The 18,475-nt window shown below is 35.3% G+C and overlaps 1 protein-coding gene across 1 annotated transcript in view; it reads left to right on the top strand.

The window, feature by feature from the left end:
- Positions 1-1,417: 1,417 nt before the first annotated feature.
- Positions 1,418-18,475, top strand: part of LOC136812334 (golgin subfamily B member 1-like) — a 65,901-nt gene continuing 48,843 nt past the window's right edge. The window contains 17 exon segments of the mRNA XM_067068833.1: positions 1,418-1,805; positions 1,982-2,146; positions 2,549-2,656; positions 3,197-4,091; positions 4,642-5,462; positions 6,609-7,316; positions 8,328-8,447; positions 8,953-9,217; positions 9,534-9,715; positions 10,341-12,843; positions 13,149-13,249; positions 13,620-14,502; positions 14,505-14,615; positions 15,401-15,768; positions 16,091-16,261; positions 17,194-17,536; positions 18,209-18,267. Of these exon segments, the coding sequence (XP_066924934.1) occupies positions 1,497-1,805; positions 1,982-2,146; positions 2,549-2,656; positions 3,197-4,091; positions 4,642-5,462; positions 6,609-7,316; positions 8,328-8,447; positions 8,953-9,217; positions 9,534-9,715; positions 10,341-12,843; positions 13,149-13,249; positions 13,620-14,502; positions 14,505-14,615; positions 15,401-15,768; positions 16,091-16,261; positions 17,194-17,536; positions 18,209-18,267 (8,112 nt within the window). The 5' untranslated portion in view covers positions 1,418-1,496.

Below are 18,475 nucleotides of genomic sequence, written 5' to 3'. Positions count from 1 at the left end.
TTTCAAAATCTGCAAAGATTTGCATCTAAATATACTTCAGTTGGTCTAGAATTGCTCTATACAAATATTACTGATTGAAGTGTCCCGTTATTACCCCAAATGGGAAAAAAGCTGGGGTAAAAATGGGACACTGTCACTAAATTTGTTGAAAGTGCTTTAAATGATAGCGCTTGGATTTGAAGTCATAAAGTGGATGCAAAACCTCAAATACCATGACCTTTTGGAAAGATATCTGGATTTTTCAATAACATTTTATACCTGTCCCATATTTTCCCCGAGGCTGTGCCGTTACGGGACACCTATAAAATAAATTTTAGGATTATCTACTAAATCTCAAAGAAAAATAATAAATCTTGTGTAAAGGTCATACTTTGGTTTAAATAAAATATCCAAAGATCGAATCTCTAAAATTAATACTTTCAGAGTAATGCCCAAGTAAGTCAAAATCGTCAAATGACTATACCGCATTTCAATAAAAAAGAGGGGCCATATCTTTTATGATATCTGCTCTTTACGCCAATATGATGCAAAAAGTAATTACTGCCTCACTACATAAACACAGAAAACAGCGGGCTGTTTATTTTCAATTTACGATAGATTTGATTTCTGCCGACTCATAGTTTGAAAAACCATTTTTCTGTATTTGCCATTATTCTGTATTTGCCATTATGGTAATGAAATTCCTGTTAAGAGATATTTTAAGTAAAATCCTTGATGAAAAAATCTCTAAAATGGCACAAGACATGGACCCAAAATTTGTTTCAGTGGTAGAATTCTGGAAATACTGCAAGAAAATAAAAAAAACATTTAGGTCTGGGATTATCGTATATCCGCTATTTTAAATTTTTTCTTCAAGAATGCATAATACAATAGTTTTGTCAACCTAATATAATAGTCACTAAAAGCATTTTTGGGGTCTGTGGTCCGAGAAAACGACCCACTTTGCTAAACAATAAGATTACAATGCTTCTAAGATAAATCTTATGTTTCAAATGTTCTTAGGTTCTCAAATTCAGGGCTCACTTAGGATATTTTAAAGTAGGGGCAACCTAAATTTTAGGGTCTTCTAAATTCTTAGCGGCCATATAGAACCCTGATTGTAAGCCATGGCATAGTAAATCTGCTCCTCCAATCACAGCAAGAGGAGGAGAAAATTGTTGTCCTTAATCTTAAATCAACAGAAGCTACTTAAATTTAGAAATGCCCCTTGGTTGGGGAATAGCTTACAACTGCTGAGATTGTTGATGAGAAATATTTTAGCCTGTTATGGAAGGTATTCAAACCAATTTCGGCAAAATCCAGGGTCTAGGATGAGGAAAACATAGCTTTTTGACTTTTTTTTTATCTCAGATCATATGCTTGAAACAGTCTGTTTAAACATGTTATTGAAATCATTTATAATATTGTTTTGATCTCTTATCAGAAGAAAAGAAAAATCATGGCAATTTTTTATTATGACATAAAATGAAAAACAAATAAAAACTTTTTTTGTAAAGATGTTGGGCTCAAGTCGCTGTCAGTCAATGGACAATTTGTCTTTTGAAACTGAAGACGAAGAAACTGAACCAATTGGTACTGAGACTGGAGAAAGAAAAAGATCATGCAGTCTAGAATCTGGTCTAGAAAGTATAGATGATGTTCGACGTTCATCCTACGTTTTGTTGAAAGATGAAAAAGATTTTGTGATATCAGATCTAAAGTATCAATGCCAGGAGAAGGACAAGGAGATATCTCGGTTGAAGTCTGTTGATATAAATTATGGCCAAGCTAAACAACAACTGAAAGATATCAAATGGATGTTGAAGGTTAGAAAATTGGCTCTGATATTCATCCTGTTAACCCCGTGCTTATTTTTGACATTTTAGTACAGACAACAGATTAGAAAATCTCTCTAAACAAATCCAAAAAATTTCAATCGATTCTTTTCTTTTTTCATGCTTTGTACTGTAATTAATAATCTTACACGACTATTCTTATTTAGGTAAAAGAAGATGAATTACGGAACATCAGAGCAGATTGTGCAGCAAACTACAACAAACGTATTGAAGAGATTACACTACGACTCAATGAAAAAGATGTCAAATTAACAGCACTGATTGAAGAAAATCAAACTTTGAATGAAAATATGAAGAATCTCCCTCAACAGGTTTGTTTTTTATAATTATGACTTGACCAACAAAAAAAATATACCAGTCACTGCAACTTTTCTAGAATACACGTTTTTTTTATAAGAACAAACTATATAAGAGCATAATGCTTCGATGGCAAAAATGTTAAGAACAATTTAAGAACATTTTAAGGCTTGAAACTCAAAAAGTTAATACCATCTGGCTTCAAAAATTTAGGATGTTCTTATAAAAAAACGTGTAGCATGAATTTTTCTTTTTTCAAAAGAATTTTTCAGTACAATATGATCAAAGCAAAATTGACTTCTATTTTTAGTGAACGTCTTGAAAATTTACTTCTTTTTAATGTCTTCCACAGTCAAAACCTTTATAAATTGAGAATAAACAAATGAACAAATTTCTTCGGTCCCAATTCTCTACAGGTGAAGGAGCTGAGTGAACAAGTAGAATATTTAAAAGAAGACAATCAATCAAAAAGTGAAGAAATCTCTTTCCTTGAGAAGAAATTACTAGAATCCAACGAAGAAAAGGTAACATTGAGTTTATCAACAATAAGAGTTACAGGTGATTTGGAAGCCTTCAAACTAGTCTTGAAATGGTATAGAGAGATTTTTTTCATGTACACAGGAAATTGGGTGATTTTATTGTTTTAGCCTGGAGTTATTCCTGTCAAAAAAGCACAAAAATCCCTTTTCCTTTTCATGACTCAATGTACCGAAAAACACCTTTTTTCCTTTCTGAAAACACCTCTCTTGAGCTAATGTGGACCTCATTTTCATAAAAATTACTTCCAATTTTCCCCTTCAAACTAAAGTCAGTATTTTATAAGTATAGGCTGAACTTGTTGGTTTGCTGACACCTGACCGTATATTTTTGGAGGTAATTTGGTTTGAGTTTGATACCAGATCAGCCTGATGACGGCAAACAAACATTTTGTACATTAAACGGCAAACAAACATTTTGTACATTAAAAAGTAAAACTTTTTACTAACTGATTTTTTATTAGATCTTAGTTAAATAGCAAGACGTAATAACAAAGTTTCATTTTCGAATCATTTAATATTCTACAGAATGATATTGTGACGTCACTATCAAACTCCAACATCCAATCAGAACTCAAGATAGAGGAAGGTAACGAAAATCTAAAGGATCTTCAAAATCAAATCACAAGCCTGCAAACTCAAATTGAGACATTAGAGAGCGATAAATTGAATCTTCTAGAAACAGTTCTTCAAAAAGAGAACGAAAAACAACTCTTACAGGAACAAAACAGTAGTGATAAACTTTACATGGAGAATGAACTTCAACGAGAAAAACAGAATGTGGCAGACCTAATGGCTTTGTTGGAAGGTGTCAGTACAAATTCTGATCAATTACCAACAGGACAAGTCTACCAAACTATGAATACACCTTTAGACAGTTATTTATTGAAACGTACCACAAGTAATGATTCAGTTCATGAAATGGAGGATTTGCAAAGTGACCAGGAGAATGTGGCAAATCGTAGCGAAGCCAGCGAATCAGGTAACGCGTCATTTCGTGAACAAATGAACCACACTATTGGGAAATATGAAAACCAGATCAAAGAACTGCAAATACTTTACGACCAAGATGTGGAAACTCTGGAAGAAGAAAATAAAGAAATGAAAGAACAAATCAAAAATTTAAGAAGACAATTAAAAAGTAGTGATTCTTCAAACAAGATTGCAGACTTAAATGTGGAGGAAGTTGAGAATACATACAAACGAAAAATGTCTGATGCGAGGAAAGAACACAAACAGGCTTTACAACTGACTCAGAGAGAAGCAGAAGACAATGTTACGGCTTTACTCGCAGAAAACGATAAATTGAATAAACTGTTAAGTACCACTGAGGAGAAATATACAACCATTATTGAGAATATAAGACAAGAGTTCATGTCTATGTCCAACCATCAAGTGGATTATAAGATCAATGATGTTTTAGGTATGTTTTCAATTCATTTTTCATAATATCATCGTGTAGAAGTTATACTTAAAAATTCTGCAGTCTCTTTTTTTTTTCAGTTTTATGTTTTCCCTGGTGATAAAATACAAAATAAAATACTTTGCTTCAGCTTGTGCAAATTTTTATAATCAGTCATAGGAACTTAATTAAAAATCGGAATAGTGTACAGCTTTATACTCTAAACTAAGGCGGTAATATCTTAAAAATGATAATCATTCATACCTGAAATGTTTGTAAATTGCCATCATTTGAATCTTGCACTGTCATTTCAAAGTAACTTCTTCTTTACTCTTTCTCATCACGAAGTTTCAAAAGGAGTCCTATAAACAAAAAGAATCACTTATTTTGCAGCCCATTTCCTCTTTGATATTAAATTGATTAAACTAAAAAGAAAACCACAAAGTTATTAAAATTACATTACAATCGTTATTAAATCTATTACTAGCCTTAGAAACAGGTATTTGATAACTCTACTACAGTAACAAGCTATTTCATTCAAAAATATTTCCATTTTTTTACATCACCACAGAATCGCAACAAACAGTGGTCAGCAAGATCAACCTGCAGATGAAAGAAGAGCTAGAAAAAATCAATCAAAAATACAATGAGGAATTGTTAGAAATCGAACTCAAAGAACGCGAGAACGCTAGTGCGATTAAAACGAACCTTGAAGAATCATTCTCTGATCAGATGGTGAATATGCATGAAAACCAACGCGATTTAGAATCTCAAATCACCAGACTGGATGGTGAGTTAGACTCTGTTCAAACAGAGTATAATGCACTGAAACACCGTTACGATGACGTCATTAAGAAGTTAGATAATGTACAATTTGAGAATCAGAGATTGCAGGATATTTTAGATTCCAAACAACAGGACAGTCTTCAACTACCTGGAAACTCTGGCAATCACCATAGAGATAGTGACGTGTTATCTATTTCCTCAAATGATGTTGAGATTGCTTCTGAAAAATATGTTAACATCGATTACCAAACTTCACCAGGACATTCTGAACCCACCATGTCTGAACAATTGAAACTTCTTCGTGAGAATCTGAACGATGCTAAGAACGATGTCCATAGTTTGCGAGAGGAGAAAATGAGATTCGAAGTGCTGTCTGAGAACTTGAACCAGGAATTGAACACATTGAAATCTGAGCTTCAGAATCAATCAATATTTGATATGTCCAAGAACCAACCAATTGATCAATCGACCATGAGATTCTTGGAGGCTTCAGTTCATGATTTGCTGTCAGCAAGTGGCTTTATCTTACCGGAAGTTGAACAAAGTGTACTGGATGAATCAATGCTCCCATCGCAGTACCTCCATGGTAACGCTGGAGACAAGAAGGTATGTACACGCTTTTTTATAAGAATAGTGTATAGTGTTTTCTGGATGAGGGTCGAGTATTCTTAAGAAAGTGCCAAAATTGAGGGTGAAATATTCTTAACGTATTCTTACTTTTTCAGAATTGACTTTTTTACAAACATGAGAAATGATCAATTTGAGAATTTTGGACTTTTGAGTGAACATTTGAGTTAAAATTACATTTCTTCCTCGAAGCTTCAATTTATCTCTAACAAAGGAAGCAGTTTTTTCTGTTGAGTGACCAAATATAAAATGACTGTATTCATATCAAATTCTATGAAATTCACCCTAGAGGGTATTCCCCGGGGGGGGGCAGGTGGGCAAAAAGACCGACGGGTATGTGCGGGTCCTAAGGGTACCTTTTCCAGTATGTTTAAAATGCGCTGTAAGGGTCGGAAAAACTAGAGATGCACTGTAAGGGTAGAAATTTCGGAAAATTTTTGAAAAATCTAGATATTTTGACCAAAAATGCTAGAATTTTGACCATTTTTTGCACGAAAAGGATAGAAAATTTTGGGGAAAATGCACTCTAAGGGTATGATTTTCATTGATTTTTGCTGCACTGTAAGGGTGCAATTTTAAAAGCCAATTTTTGGCCCGCACATACCGTCAGTCCGCAAACCCAGTGCCCCCCCCGGGGGGTATTCTTAGGGTATTCTTACGATTTGGCCAATTTTCACCCTGATATTCTTAAAGAAGATATTCTTATAAAAAAAGCGTGTATTACAATTTTGATCCCATTTTCAGAGTCATATTAAAATGAAATAAAATATAGATCATCATATTATCAGTATGGATGCATTTTCGGGTATACCAAATACAATGAATATCGACGTCCAGGACATGGACTCTGCGTCGATTTTACAAGCTGTTAGCCTATCTATTGTTTTACAAGTATAATATCCGCTCCTTTAGCACAGTTCTCTACAATACTTCCACAATATTGAAAAGTACAATTAAAAAAAAACATAAATCACTCCTTGTTGATCTTAAGGTAAAACTCTAGTTGACACCTTTCTTTTTCACTAGAAATATAAACCAAGTCTTGAGTGGAAAAGGAGCTTCTAAGCTCAGCCACTGTAAACACATAAATCACAATTACCACCTTTTTCTATTATGTCAATATAGGTTGAACACAGTGATGATGAAGAGGATTCTTTGGAAGAAAACACAATGTTCCACGATTCCATCATTCTTGGCCCTGGTGAAGGAGAAGAAGTACTAGCAGAGCATTTCAATTTTGACGAATCTGATCTCAGTCAAATCCCATTGGAAGCTGAAGAAGAAACTTTCCCTGGAACTCCTGAAAATTTTGACGAAAACATCAAAAATGAAAGTGTCAACCAAGAAGAAGATATTACCCAGAATCCTCTCGGAGACTCGGTCAATTTCCAAACTCCAAAGCGATCTGAAGGCCGTAATAATCGTTACCAGAATCAACGGCAATCGTTCAACTTCAGTCAAATGCCAATGGAAGGTGATTCCATTCGCCTGGAAACTCCAATCAGAAGCAAAGTCAAGAGAATCTCATCATCTAATGCTAGTCAAACACCTTTCGAAGGAGATTCTGTCTATCTGGAGACTCCAGACCGAACCAAAGAAAACGAGGAAGCTCAAAGATTGTTTCAGAAAATTAAATACATTGTAGATGCAACCCGAGATGAACAGAACATCATCTGTAATCAATTGAATTATCTGAAGACGAAATTTTCAGGTATTTTGAACAACACTGGCTATAATGATACGGGCTATGTAGCAGAAGATGTAGAAGAGAATACTCAACATCCAATGGAATGGAAAGATCTTGCTCAAGGATTATTGAATCAAAAAACTAAGGTATTTTTCTCTAATTATGTACCAAATTTTGGCTTACTTCCTTTTTTTTCCTAAATTATCAAAATTGAACCTGCAAAAAGGGATAATTATAGAATACTCTCGAGTCAATTTCTTAGTTAAATTTCGCGGTATACGTTTTTCATACAAGAGAATACATTTTCTATGAATACAGGACATGTAGATCGAATCTGTTTAATGAAATTTTAATGTATTCCCTTTAGATTTGAAACACAATGTACAGTACTCCCTCCTTCGAAAAAGTTTGAATAAAAAATTCCATCCAGTTTATCGATTGATGAATAGAAAGTTCAGCGCAAAATGAAGACTATTTACCGCCAAAAAAACAAAAACTTTAAGAAATCTTTTAATTTGAGATGATTGAGTTTTATTGGCTTTATTAAATATTCCTGTCAAAAAGTTTTTTTAAATGTTCACATCCAAAATTTTATTCATGTTCATGGATTTGTTCTGCATAGTCACTTTTGGAAATTGGAGATTTCGAATTCAATATTTAATGAGATTCTTTTAAACAAACTGCTATTTGTCCGTACTAACAGCACGTCTTTAATCACATTTTTATTTACTCAGGAAAGTCTTAATGCCTTGGCATTTCAAGTTTTATTTTGAACTATCACTTCTCAAAGGGGAGAAGGGAGAATAAACCCTAGATTAGAATAGATTAGGGAAAGTTGTTGGGTTAAATAGTGAATGATTATATGTAATATAACACTATTCTATCGTAATGATGCATTAGAAGAACACCAGGCTACAGTGTGCTAGGTCGTTCATATTAAAGGCTTCGTACTTGGTACAAAAACGGCGCTTAATGCCTTGATGATCAAAAATTAAGAGAACGGTCGAGGCTAAGTGGAGCAACCCAGGGAGAAGGAGTGGCGCCCTCCCCTACCTTCGGGTTCCCTTTGGGTAGATAGCTATCGAAGGAGGAGCCCGTGGGTCGCCTTCGACTGCGATCATAGACTTACTCCTAACACTACTCCTATCTCACTTCAGGTTCACGAGGAGAACAGTACCACACCCAGTACCGCTACAAATACTTTTGAAGCCATCCAAGGAAACATGGTTGAACTTGCTGAACAAATGTTTACTTCAATACAGTCGTCAAGCACCAAGGTACTTAAAGCAAAACTGGTTTTAAAGTGAATTCTGTATCACTGTGAAAAAGATGCACTTTTCTTTATAGCATTAAACAATTGTTTTTTAATTTATGAAACCATTGTCTTACTTATAGAAATTACATCTGTTCCACGAAAACCTTTCTTCTGAGTAGATAGTGACGGCTTCGGTGACCTACAAAGGCTCTGAATAATAGCTTTGGTTCTTTTGAAAACTACTTTGCCTAACAACATTTTGACAAAGAATTTTCTTCTCTATGTATGCTTCGACCGTTTGTTAAATATTAAATATAATAAAAATTATTTTTCTTTATTTCGAATCTATTTCTTTCTTTTCACTCTTAAACTTGCTAAAATTGATTTGTTGTGAAAAAGTTTTCTATCGACCTGTTAAATTGACTTGTTGATTTTTCTACACAAAAAATTACGAAAAACGCTTTATCCTTGCAGTAACAGTATTCTTCTCTGTCTTGCAGCTAACATTTTCCGATATGTATTTTCAGGTTGTTGGAAAACCTAGAGAGGTACAAGGTATACCAATTATTCGAGTCGAATCGGCAACACAATTCGATAACAACGAATCTTCCAACGAAGACGGACAATTCCATGAAGGAGAAACGAAGCACCAGGAGAATGTCACCACAAGACAGCAACAATATCAGAATCAAAATTATGACGAGGATCTATCAACTAAAGTTGAAACATCTACTCAATGTGATTTGGCAGAATTTCCAGATCCTCAATTCATTATTGAGGAGATTCAAACAGGTATGTAACGCTTTCATTAAGCATTGTGATTTTTTTAAATTCTAGCTTGTCATGGAATCCATGACTCATTTGTCCAACGGAACTAGAATGTTTTATAAAAGGTATCATTTTATCAAGTTTAAGATTACCAGTCCTAGCTCCATAGCCAAGCAAATCATTATTATCAGAATCACATCAACCAGCTATTCATGAATCAGCGAACCAAATTATTTAAAATTTTAACCGAAGTCATAAAATAGACATTTTTAAAGGTTAACAATTATCGCTTTACGAACATCCACGTGAACCCATCGACTTTCTTTTTCAAACCTTGCAGGATACAAAGAGAATCTAGACCTGGTCAAGCAACAGATGGACACATCAAATAAGGAGAGTTTAGCGTTGTTGAAAATGGAGATGGAGAAAGACCATAACAATTTGATGGAAATGCTGCAAGAAAGTTTGAACAATGCTCACGAAGAGAATGTCTTGTCTTTGACTAAAGCTCATGAAGAAGAGGTCAGCCTTTTTCACTCATTTTTTAGGTTCTCTTTGATTGATATATCTTGTAATGACTTATTTCTTACAGGAAGATGTTCGATTAATTTCTCTATTTAGCACTGGGAATTCTTTTACCTCGTGATTTTCATTATTAAATACCATCGTTTAGTTCTATATAATGCCCGAATCCTAATTGTAGCATTGTATTTCTCATTTTAAACTCTTTGAAGACTTGTTTCAAGCCAACCTTTTGATGTTTTGACGCAAATGAAATGATATAATTTGAAACGAACCCCAGAAATCGCTATATGAGTAAATTACGAAAAAATTACCACTACGATAGGTGTCTCTTAAGGCCGGTCTCCACTTGCGCGCGCTGCGATCGCAACTTTGGCTTCAATCATTTTTGCTTTGAGAAAAGATTACGTCATAAAAACGCAGCGCGCGCTTGGAAAAAAAGTTTAATGTATTTCAACTTTTTTTTTCAAGTGCGCGATCGTTACGTCATATCACTCCAATGGAATTACTTCATTTTTCTTTTGACCAATAGCGTGACAGCTTTGTTCGAAGAAGAGCGATCGCAGCGCGCGCAAGTGGAGACCGGCCTTTAAATGCAAACCCATTTCTCCTGCTTTAATTTTAGATTGCCACTGTGGAGAAAGAATTGCACGAGAGAATCAACAATCTCGAACGTGAATTAACGGAATTGAGGAACCAAGAAGCTCCACGTATTGATTCTACAGATGCTTTGCCAGTGGAAAGTCTACCAAGAGACTACTTTGCTGGTTCAACCGATATTGCAGCTAGAAGCTCCGATGATATGCTGAGATACCAAGATTCATATATGGCTGTAACGCACCCTAAAGAATCTTTGAGTCGAAAGGAGTTGATCTCGGAATATGAAGACAAGATGCGTGATTTGGAGGAGACTTGGAAACAGAAGAATTTGGATGATCTTGCTGAACTCCATTCAAATCTGGTTATCAAATTCGAACAACAACGATTAAAAGATTCCATCAAGAGTCCTTCAAAAGATGCTGAAATTCTGGAGGAACAAATTATCGAGCCTCTAAATGAATCGGTGCAAAATACAATACCTTTTGAAATAGAAGAGGTTATCGAAGCTGAAACAATGAATGTCCAAAACGAATCGCCGGATTATTTCGTTGGTGAAATACCAGGATTCAATACCGAGGAACCTGGTAAACCTTTGGAAAGTGGGGAATTAGATACTGACGATGCTACAAATTTTGCATCCAAAGTAATAGAAGCAGAATCAAAAGCAACTGATCGAATTAAAGAACATAATATAGAGGTGTTGAAACTTCAAGAAACATTACAAGAACTTCGCCAGGTGAATGATGAACTAAAAAGCGAAATGCAAAATTTGGAGAAAGTCCAAATAAAAAAAGATGGACGCTTCACTGATATCGAAACTCAGATCAAAGATCTTGAAGGAGCAAACGTTGAACTGAAAAATGAGCTTGATCGGAAATCAGGTGAATATGAACGTGCGGAGGAGATGAAAGGTCAAGAATTGGCATCATTGAGTCGGTCTTATGACGAGAATAGCCAAAGATTGAACGAGATTTTCCTAGAACATCAGCAACTGCAGGACACTAATAAGAAACTCCAAGGCAATGTGAAGCAGTACCAAGACCTGGAACCGGTACTCCAGGAACGTTTCAACGAAATCACAACATTAAGTGAGTCTTTGGATGCATCAAAGTCTGAGAATCAAGAGCTAATTGAGAAAAATAAACAATTGTTGGATGATTTGGTGCAAAAAGATGACATTCAGAAGCAACAGGAGGAGAAATTAAAAGCTCAAGAAATTCAATTGGCAAATCTTGCACAAGAGGTTGAAAAGAAATGTCTTGAATATCAGCATTTGATTGACGAAAGAGATTCTGTACAGCAACGCAATAAGGAGCTTGAGGAGCTGATAGGCTCCAAACAGAATGAAGGGGAGTTACTGGCAATGAAAGATAAAGACATTGCTGTGCTGAATCAAGAGGTGGACACGAAGACTAAGGAGTTCAAAGAGTTGGTTGCCGAAAGAGTTGAATTGCAGAAGCGAAATAATTATTTGGAGTATTTGATTGTTCAAAAACAAGATGAGATTGAGGACATTGTGGCGGAGAAGGAATCAGAATGTACCTTATTGAATGTGACATTGGATGAAAGTCGTGGAAAGCTGACAGCTCTGGAATTGCAATGTCAAAATTTGTTGGAACAGAATGAGACTTTGCAATCTCAAGTAAAGGAAGAGAGCCAGGAAAACAAAGATCACTTAGAGGTTTTAGAATCTCAATGCCATGCTTTGAGACAGGAGAATGAAAAATTGCAAGATGTGCTTTCTAAGCATTCCGAGGATAGTCAAGCTCTAGAAGAACAGATCCTTGTTTTAGAGACTGCAAAGGAGAAGGCTGATACGACTCAAGAGGAGTTGGAGGGCTTAGAATCTAAATATCAAACATTACAGGAAGAAAACTCACATTTGCAAGACGCTCTTCAGAAGCTGAGAAATGATAGTCAAAGCAAGTTGGATATTTTGGATTCAGGGTATAAAATTCTAAAAGAACAGAACTTGAATTTAGAAGGCGTGGTTGCTAACCAAGCTAATGAAAGCAAAGAGAAAATAGCGACCCTCGAATCACAATGTCAATATCTGGAGACAGAGAACAAGAATTTACAGGAAATGTTGGTCAAGAAATCTGAGGACTTTGAGGAGCAATTGTCAGCTAGAGATAACGAAATTGCCATTTTGAACCAGAGTATTGAAGAGACCACAAGCGGTCTGGTGAAACTGAAGGAAGAAAATTTAAAACTGTTGACTGATGCTCAGGAACTTGAATCTAACCTTGGGAAGAAATCTGAAGAAATGATTGCCAAGGAGGCTGAAATGACCGAATCTGCAATGAGCAAAGAGAATCTCTTGTCAACACTACAGAATGAAAATCGTGCTTTGAAGAGTTTGGTTGATGAGAAGGAAATGCTGATTCAGAATCACCAAGGAGAGCTGGAGAAGTACCAAGAGAGCTTGGAGAATCTAAATGGTTTTGTTTTGCATCACCAGAAAGAAAAACAAGAGCTTGAGCAACGAGTGAAGGAGATTGAAAATCAAAATAGCGAGAAAGACAAAGGTAAATAATATTCATCTTCTTTAAAATGACTACCAACCCTTTTATTACTTTAACTTATCTATACATCATACTTGTTACATTTAATTTTTATATAGATGTTTGACCGAGTAATTTTCCCCATTATGAAGCAAACATTTGATTTGCGTAAGGAATCGAACGTTTGCCTCCACAATGTCGAGTATTCAATAAGTTATGTAACTTTTTCAAAAAACTGAAAATATCCTTGAGATCTTTGTTCAAACATTAGCCTGTACATTCTTCATGAATTCCAGTATCGTTCCAGTATCTTCCTTGTTTTTTTATAGCGTACAAAGATGGCATCAATGTGCTGGTTCAACAGTTTTCAAGCAAATTACCAAAAAATGAAGAAGGAGACCCGATCAATATCGACGAACTTCATACTGAGGTTTTATTTGTTTTTTTCAGTTGAGGTTTTGACGATATCTTTTCCTTAGAGGAAAGGAAGATTTTTCACGAAAATAAGTTTCGAGATTACCTCAGGTTCATCTCCCAAAGCTAAGAAAACGGAACAAGTTGAAGTTTATTTTATTTGGTTGGTCGTTAACAATTTTGTTACTTTTTTCTAAAGAACGCGTCATCTCTATTACTTCAAATGACCAATAAGTGAAGTATCTTATAAAAACTCCAGCTCATCCCAAGATAATGTGACATTTTCAGATAAATTATTACCTTTGATCATTACAGTTTCTTAGATTGGCTCTCTCAGCAGCTCAAAACATTCAATATATACCTTACCCATAACTATTCTTTTACAGCATTTTGAGCCATCCTCTTCATTCGATCCCAGTCTCCATCAATTACAGACAGTCTTCCAAACATTCCATGATCAAGAAATCGAAGAATTGAAACGCTCATCTTTTCAATGGTTAAAAACCAAAATGGCTGAAAATGACCAAAAACTTCAAGACCAAGAGGCTTCTTGGAAACAGAAGAATTTGGATGACCTGGCTGAACTTCATTCCTCTCTGGTCATCAAATTCGAACAACAGCGATTACAAGAATCCCTCAAGAGTCCTATCAAATCTGACAATATCTTGAATAAAGATGCATCTTGTCAAACGGAGGTTTCCAGCGCTGCTAACATCGATAACAATTTCCAATCTAATGAATTGGATGGCTCTAATTTTATTGAACCTCCCAAAGAAGTGACTTTACAGAGTGAACACATGATCGAGCCAACTCTTGTCCAGGATCAAAATACAACACCACCACTGGTGTACGAGGAACCTCTGATAAGTATAGAGGAAACCTCTGAATTGAACCAATCTCGAGAAAACGATTTCCTAGAAAACATGGCTCAGCCGGTGGTCACAGCTCGCCAAGTATTACCTGAGCAAGAAGTCACTTCTTCTGACACGAACACTCCTCATCCTGTAACCATAACAACAGATAATATTATCGTATCGCAAACATTACCTAATCAGCAACTCATTTCTCTCGACTCGCACGCTGCTCGACCTCATCTTCCTGATCAAGAAGATGCTAAGATACAGGAGCTTCAAAGTGAGGTCAACAACCTTCAAAACACCATCGAGAAACTGAATCAAAGAGAAAGTGAACTCTCCAAGGAAATCATCTCCTTAAAACGAACAGATTCTCCAAGTAAACCCAGAGTTTCACTTAAAACACGAACACTGCAGAAATAACAGAACAGGTTTCACAAGCGAAAGCAGACATGAGTCGACAATACCAAAACTTGCTCAATGAATTCACCATGGAACACAATCGAGAAGTGGAAAGACTGAAAGCCGGTGAGTGATATGCTCAAAAAAGGGTTGATAGTAAGGGGGTTAACCTTTAGAATCCGTACCTTCTTTTGCCGTACGCAATCGCGTGTGATTGGTTCGAAAGTAGTTAGGATTTCGAAACTTTTTGAAATTCGAATTTAACCAGATTTAACGAAAAATGACTGCTACCATCGGATATAACATGAAATTCCGATTAAAAAATGTACTTGTACTCAAACATATAAAGAAATACAGGCTTTCAAAGTCCAAAATTCTGTCAGGTAGAGTACGACTGAAATTTTGTCTAAAACGTAACATATTTCACAGGATTTCGAACTCTAAACGGCCATATCTTTATGTGTTTGTTTGAATTGAAGAGACTTTTCACCTACCTTGTCTAGGTCTTTTTCAGTTGTAAAGTGGCGATAAGGACGACTGTTTTGCAGGGGTTAAGAAAGTTTAGCCGATCATGGATTTTTCTAAGCATTTTGAGCTGGGGCCGTTTTTTGTAAACTTAGATTGAGTTTTTAATATGCCTGAAAGAGAATTTTCTCAGCAAAGCTGTATATTGATGAATTGATGAATCTGGGGGGGGGGGGGGGTTGGTTGGCGTTAAGAGGACAATGCTCCCAAAATATATTGAATATGTACCGATATATTAGAGATTTTTGTTTGTAAACAACAAACAAGTTTGCTAAAAAATCTCTTAATTCATATTTGGATTGAGTTTCAAAAACTCAATCTTACCTTAGATTGACTATTTTGGGCGGTATACGGTACTCATCATATTCTCGTGCATATTCATATAGAAATTGAAGAACATGCAAAGGAGCTTTCCATTGTTGGCGATTCTCAACTGCAGGACCACAGTGCTTTGCAAACAATCATCTCTGACATAAGAGAAGAGCAAAAGCGAGAAACAGAAAACCTCGTTGAAAGCCATACATCAGCTTTGGAGGAATTGAGAAGCCAATTGGAAGACGAGACAAAGAATCTACAAACAGCTCATGATACGGAGAAAGAACACATAGCGAACAGTCACGAAACAATGATACAAAAACTGACGGAGTCACATGAGAAAGAAAAGAACAATTTAGCTCAAAGCCATGATGCACATGCAAGGGAATTGCAAGACGGATTTGAATCAGACTTATCAGTTGTCAATGAAAATGTTAAGGTATCATTAAGGTTTTGAATTACTCTAGACGACTGCTTCCAGTCAGACGTCCATTTCCTTGTTATATTGGAACTATGATCGTTCCTTAATCTGATCCTTTTTTCACCAAGGACAGCATCAGAGAAGTCAATTCTCGTTTTTTTGCTTTTTGTCTTATAATTTCCTTTTTCAATCTCACAAAACTTGTCAACTAGCTCAGCGAGTCAGTCAAATTGGAATTCAATTTCCCGAACTTTATTGGTCGGTCTCGGAAATCGCGAAATCTTTTGGATGTGAAATTTTCTGACATTTAAAAAAGTGAAATTCCATTTTATTCCATCAGATTAAAGAAGAGCGTATTCAGGACTTGGAAGATGAACTTCTCCAAAAATCGAACCAAGAAGTTGGAAGCATGAATCTGGTCAAAGAATTGCAAAGTCAACTGCAAGAATACGAAACTACGATACAAGCGTTGACAGAGAAAGTCCAAACAGAAAATCCTGCTAGTGAAAAGGTTTGCCTTATTAGCTTTTTCTTTTGTCTAATTTGTGTTTTGAGAAACTAAAGAGCGAAAATTATTCCACAGCAAAATGCGATTTTGGTTTAGGCTGGAAAAAATGTTGGTTTGCCGTCATCCGACCGACTCTTTTTTAAACTTGCTGACCTAAAATCTTTTCTTGCTATTTTGATGAAGAGAATTTTTTCTTCTTCAAAAATTGTAAAATATAGACTAAAATTTCATGAATGACCAAAATAAAAAAGTTTTCCGACCGACCGACCTCCAAAATCTAGGGTCGGTTGACGGCAAACCAAGAATTTGTCCAGCCTTATTTTTCTCAAACATTTGTTGTGACGTTAATCAATTTCCTTTAAGAATATGTACGATCATCTCTTACTGTATGCTCTGTGTTATTCGAATTCTTTTCTTACCCTGGCATTCAAATCAAGGGCAATCCTTGGTTATCCTTTGGACAAATCAAGAACAAAACAAAGTACACCTCGGGAGCAAAAATCCCTGGATATCAGGGATAAATTGGAATGTACTGGAATTGTACTTGATTAAAAAAACTCTATCCAAAGTTGTCCTTGATTCTACTTAGCTTCGATTTTACAAGATTGGGCTGCTCCAGATTGTCCATAGTTTATACCTAATTTTTCTTTCATTACTCTTAAAAAGCTAGGGAAAATCAAGTACACCCTAGTTGTCCATAGTGTTCTTAGTTTTGTCCTTGATTTGAATACCAGGGTAGAGAATCTAGAAATTATAAAATAGAAAAACGAATAATCGTTAAGGTTTGAGCAACGCTGTTTATAGAGTAGGGACATACATGCTAAAAATATATATTTCAAATCTTTGAAACATGTAAAACCAGGTAAGATATGTGTTACTTAACGAAGATTCACGAAAGTGTTCGTTTGTAAAGCGTATAATATTGTTTCGGTTAGCAGGGACCAAGTGATTTACAAATGGAAGAGCTGGAAAACGAATATCAACAAGAAATGGAATCGCTCAGACAATCACACGTTAAAGGAATGGAGATTTTCAAAGATGGTTTCACTCAAGAAATAGATCGTCTCAAAAAGGATTTTACAAAAGAAAAACAACTTTTGAGTAATCTTGCGAGTGAAGAAATCGAACTTCTCAAAACATCTCATCGGGAAGAAATTGCGGACCTTGAGGAGTCGTACCGAACGAAAATACAATTTTTGAACGCAGAACATGACAAGGATATGAAGTGGAAAGCGAAAACTTCACCTCAAGGTATTGAGGCTCATCAAGGAGAACTAGGTAACTCTCTTTCAATTCGTTTCATCTGCATTTTAGACAGACGTCGTTAGTATGGAACAGGAGTTGATTAAATTCCTGCACTGGTAAAATATGTTTTGATTATATACAAATAGCGAATATGCGTATACACTACAGAAGAATTATCTCTGAGGGTGTCAAAAAATTGACGTCATTCGACGCAGGTAAACTCGAACCCGTAGCTTGTTTCAGCTACAAAAATTGTTTGGTAAAAACATCTTTGTCAAATTAAAAACTGAACTTGAATTTTCTAGATGCATTTTAATTGAAAATGGAATATCTTTGTGTAATAAATCAAGCTCATGAAAATATATCATATAATAGAATTTATTTCTTGTTCAAAACACATAGACTATACTCGAACCCGTAGCTTGTTTTAGCTACAAAAGTTGGTAGTTAAAAACATCTTTGTCAAATTTTTAAAAGAACTGGAATTTTCTAGATGCATTTTAATTGAAAATGGAATATCTTTGTGCAGTAAATCAAGCTCATGAAAATTTATCATATCATAGAAGTTTATTTCTTGTTCAAAACACATTTTATGAAAAATAACTGATTCCTCCATCATTAATATGTCCATATATAGATATATAGATGATATTTAACTACAAGATATTCGGAAACAAGTGGTTACTTATTTCATTTTGATTATAGGTGGAACCACCAAACGGCCCATTGTTGATGAAGATCTGATAGAAGTTTCTATTCAAGAGGTAAGGTAGTTTTAGTTTTATACTTCATTTAAAGGCTTAGACTAAAAGGATATATATTTTTGAGTGGTAGGTCTGCTGAAGGACAACACCCCTTTAAATTCTTTCACCCCTTCTCCGAAATATTCTTGTTATAGATAAAAAATGCGTCAAGAGTAATGGTAAAGCACTGTCATGTCATCTTCGTCGGGACATAAGGATGACATTCATT

This window comes from Clytia hemisphaerica, unplaced genomic scaffold, assembly GCF_902728285.1.
Source record: "Clytia hemisphaerica strain Z4C2 unplaced genomic scaffold, Clytia hemisphaerica genome assembly, whole genome shotgun sequence".
Taxonomy (NCBI): domain Eukaryota; kingdom Metazoa; phylum Cnidaria; class Hydrozoa; order Leptothecata; family Clytiidae; genus Clytia; species Clytia hemisphaerica.
The sequence above is the reverse complement of the archived record's forward strand: the minus strand, read 5'-3'. Positions and strand labels throughout refer to the sequence as shown.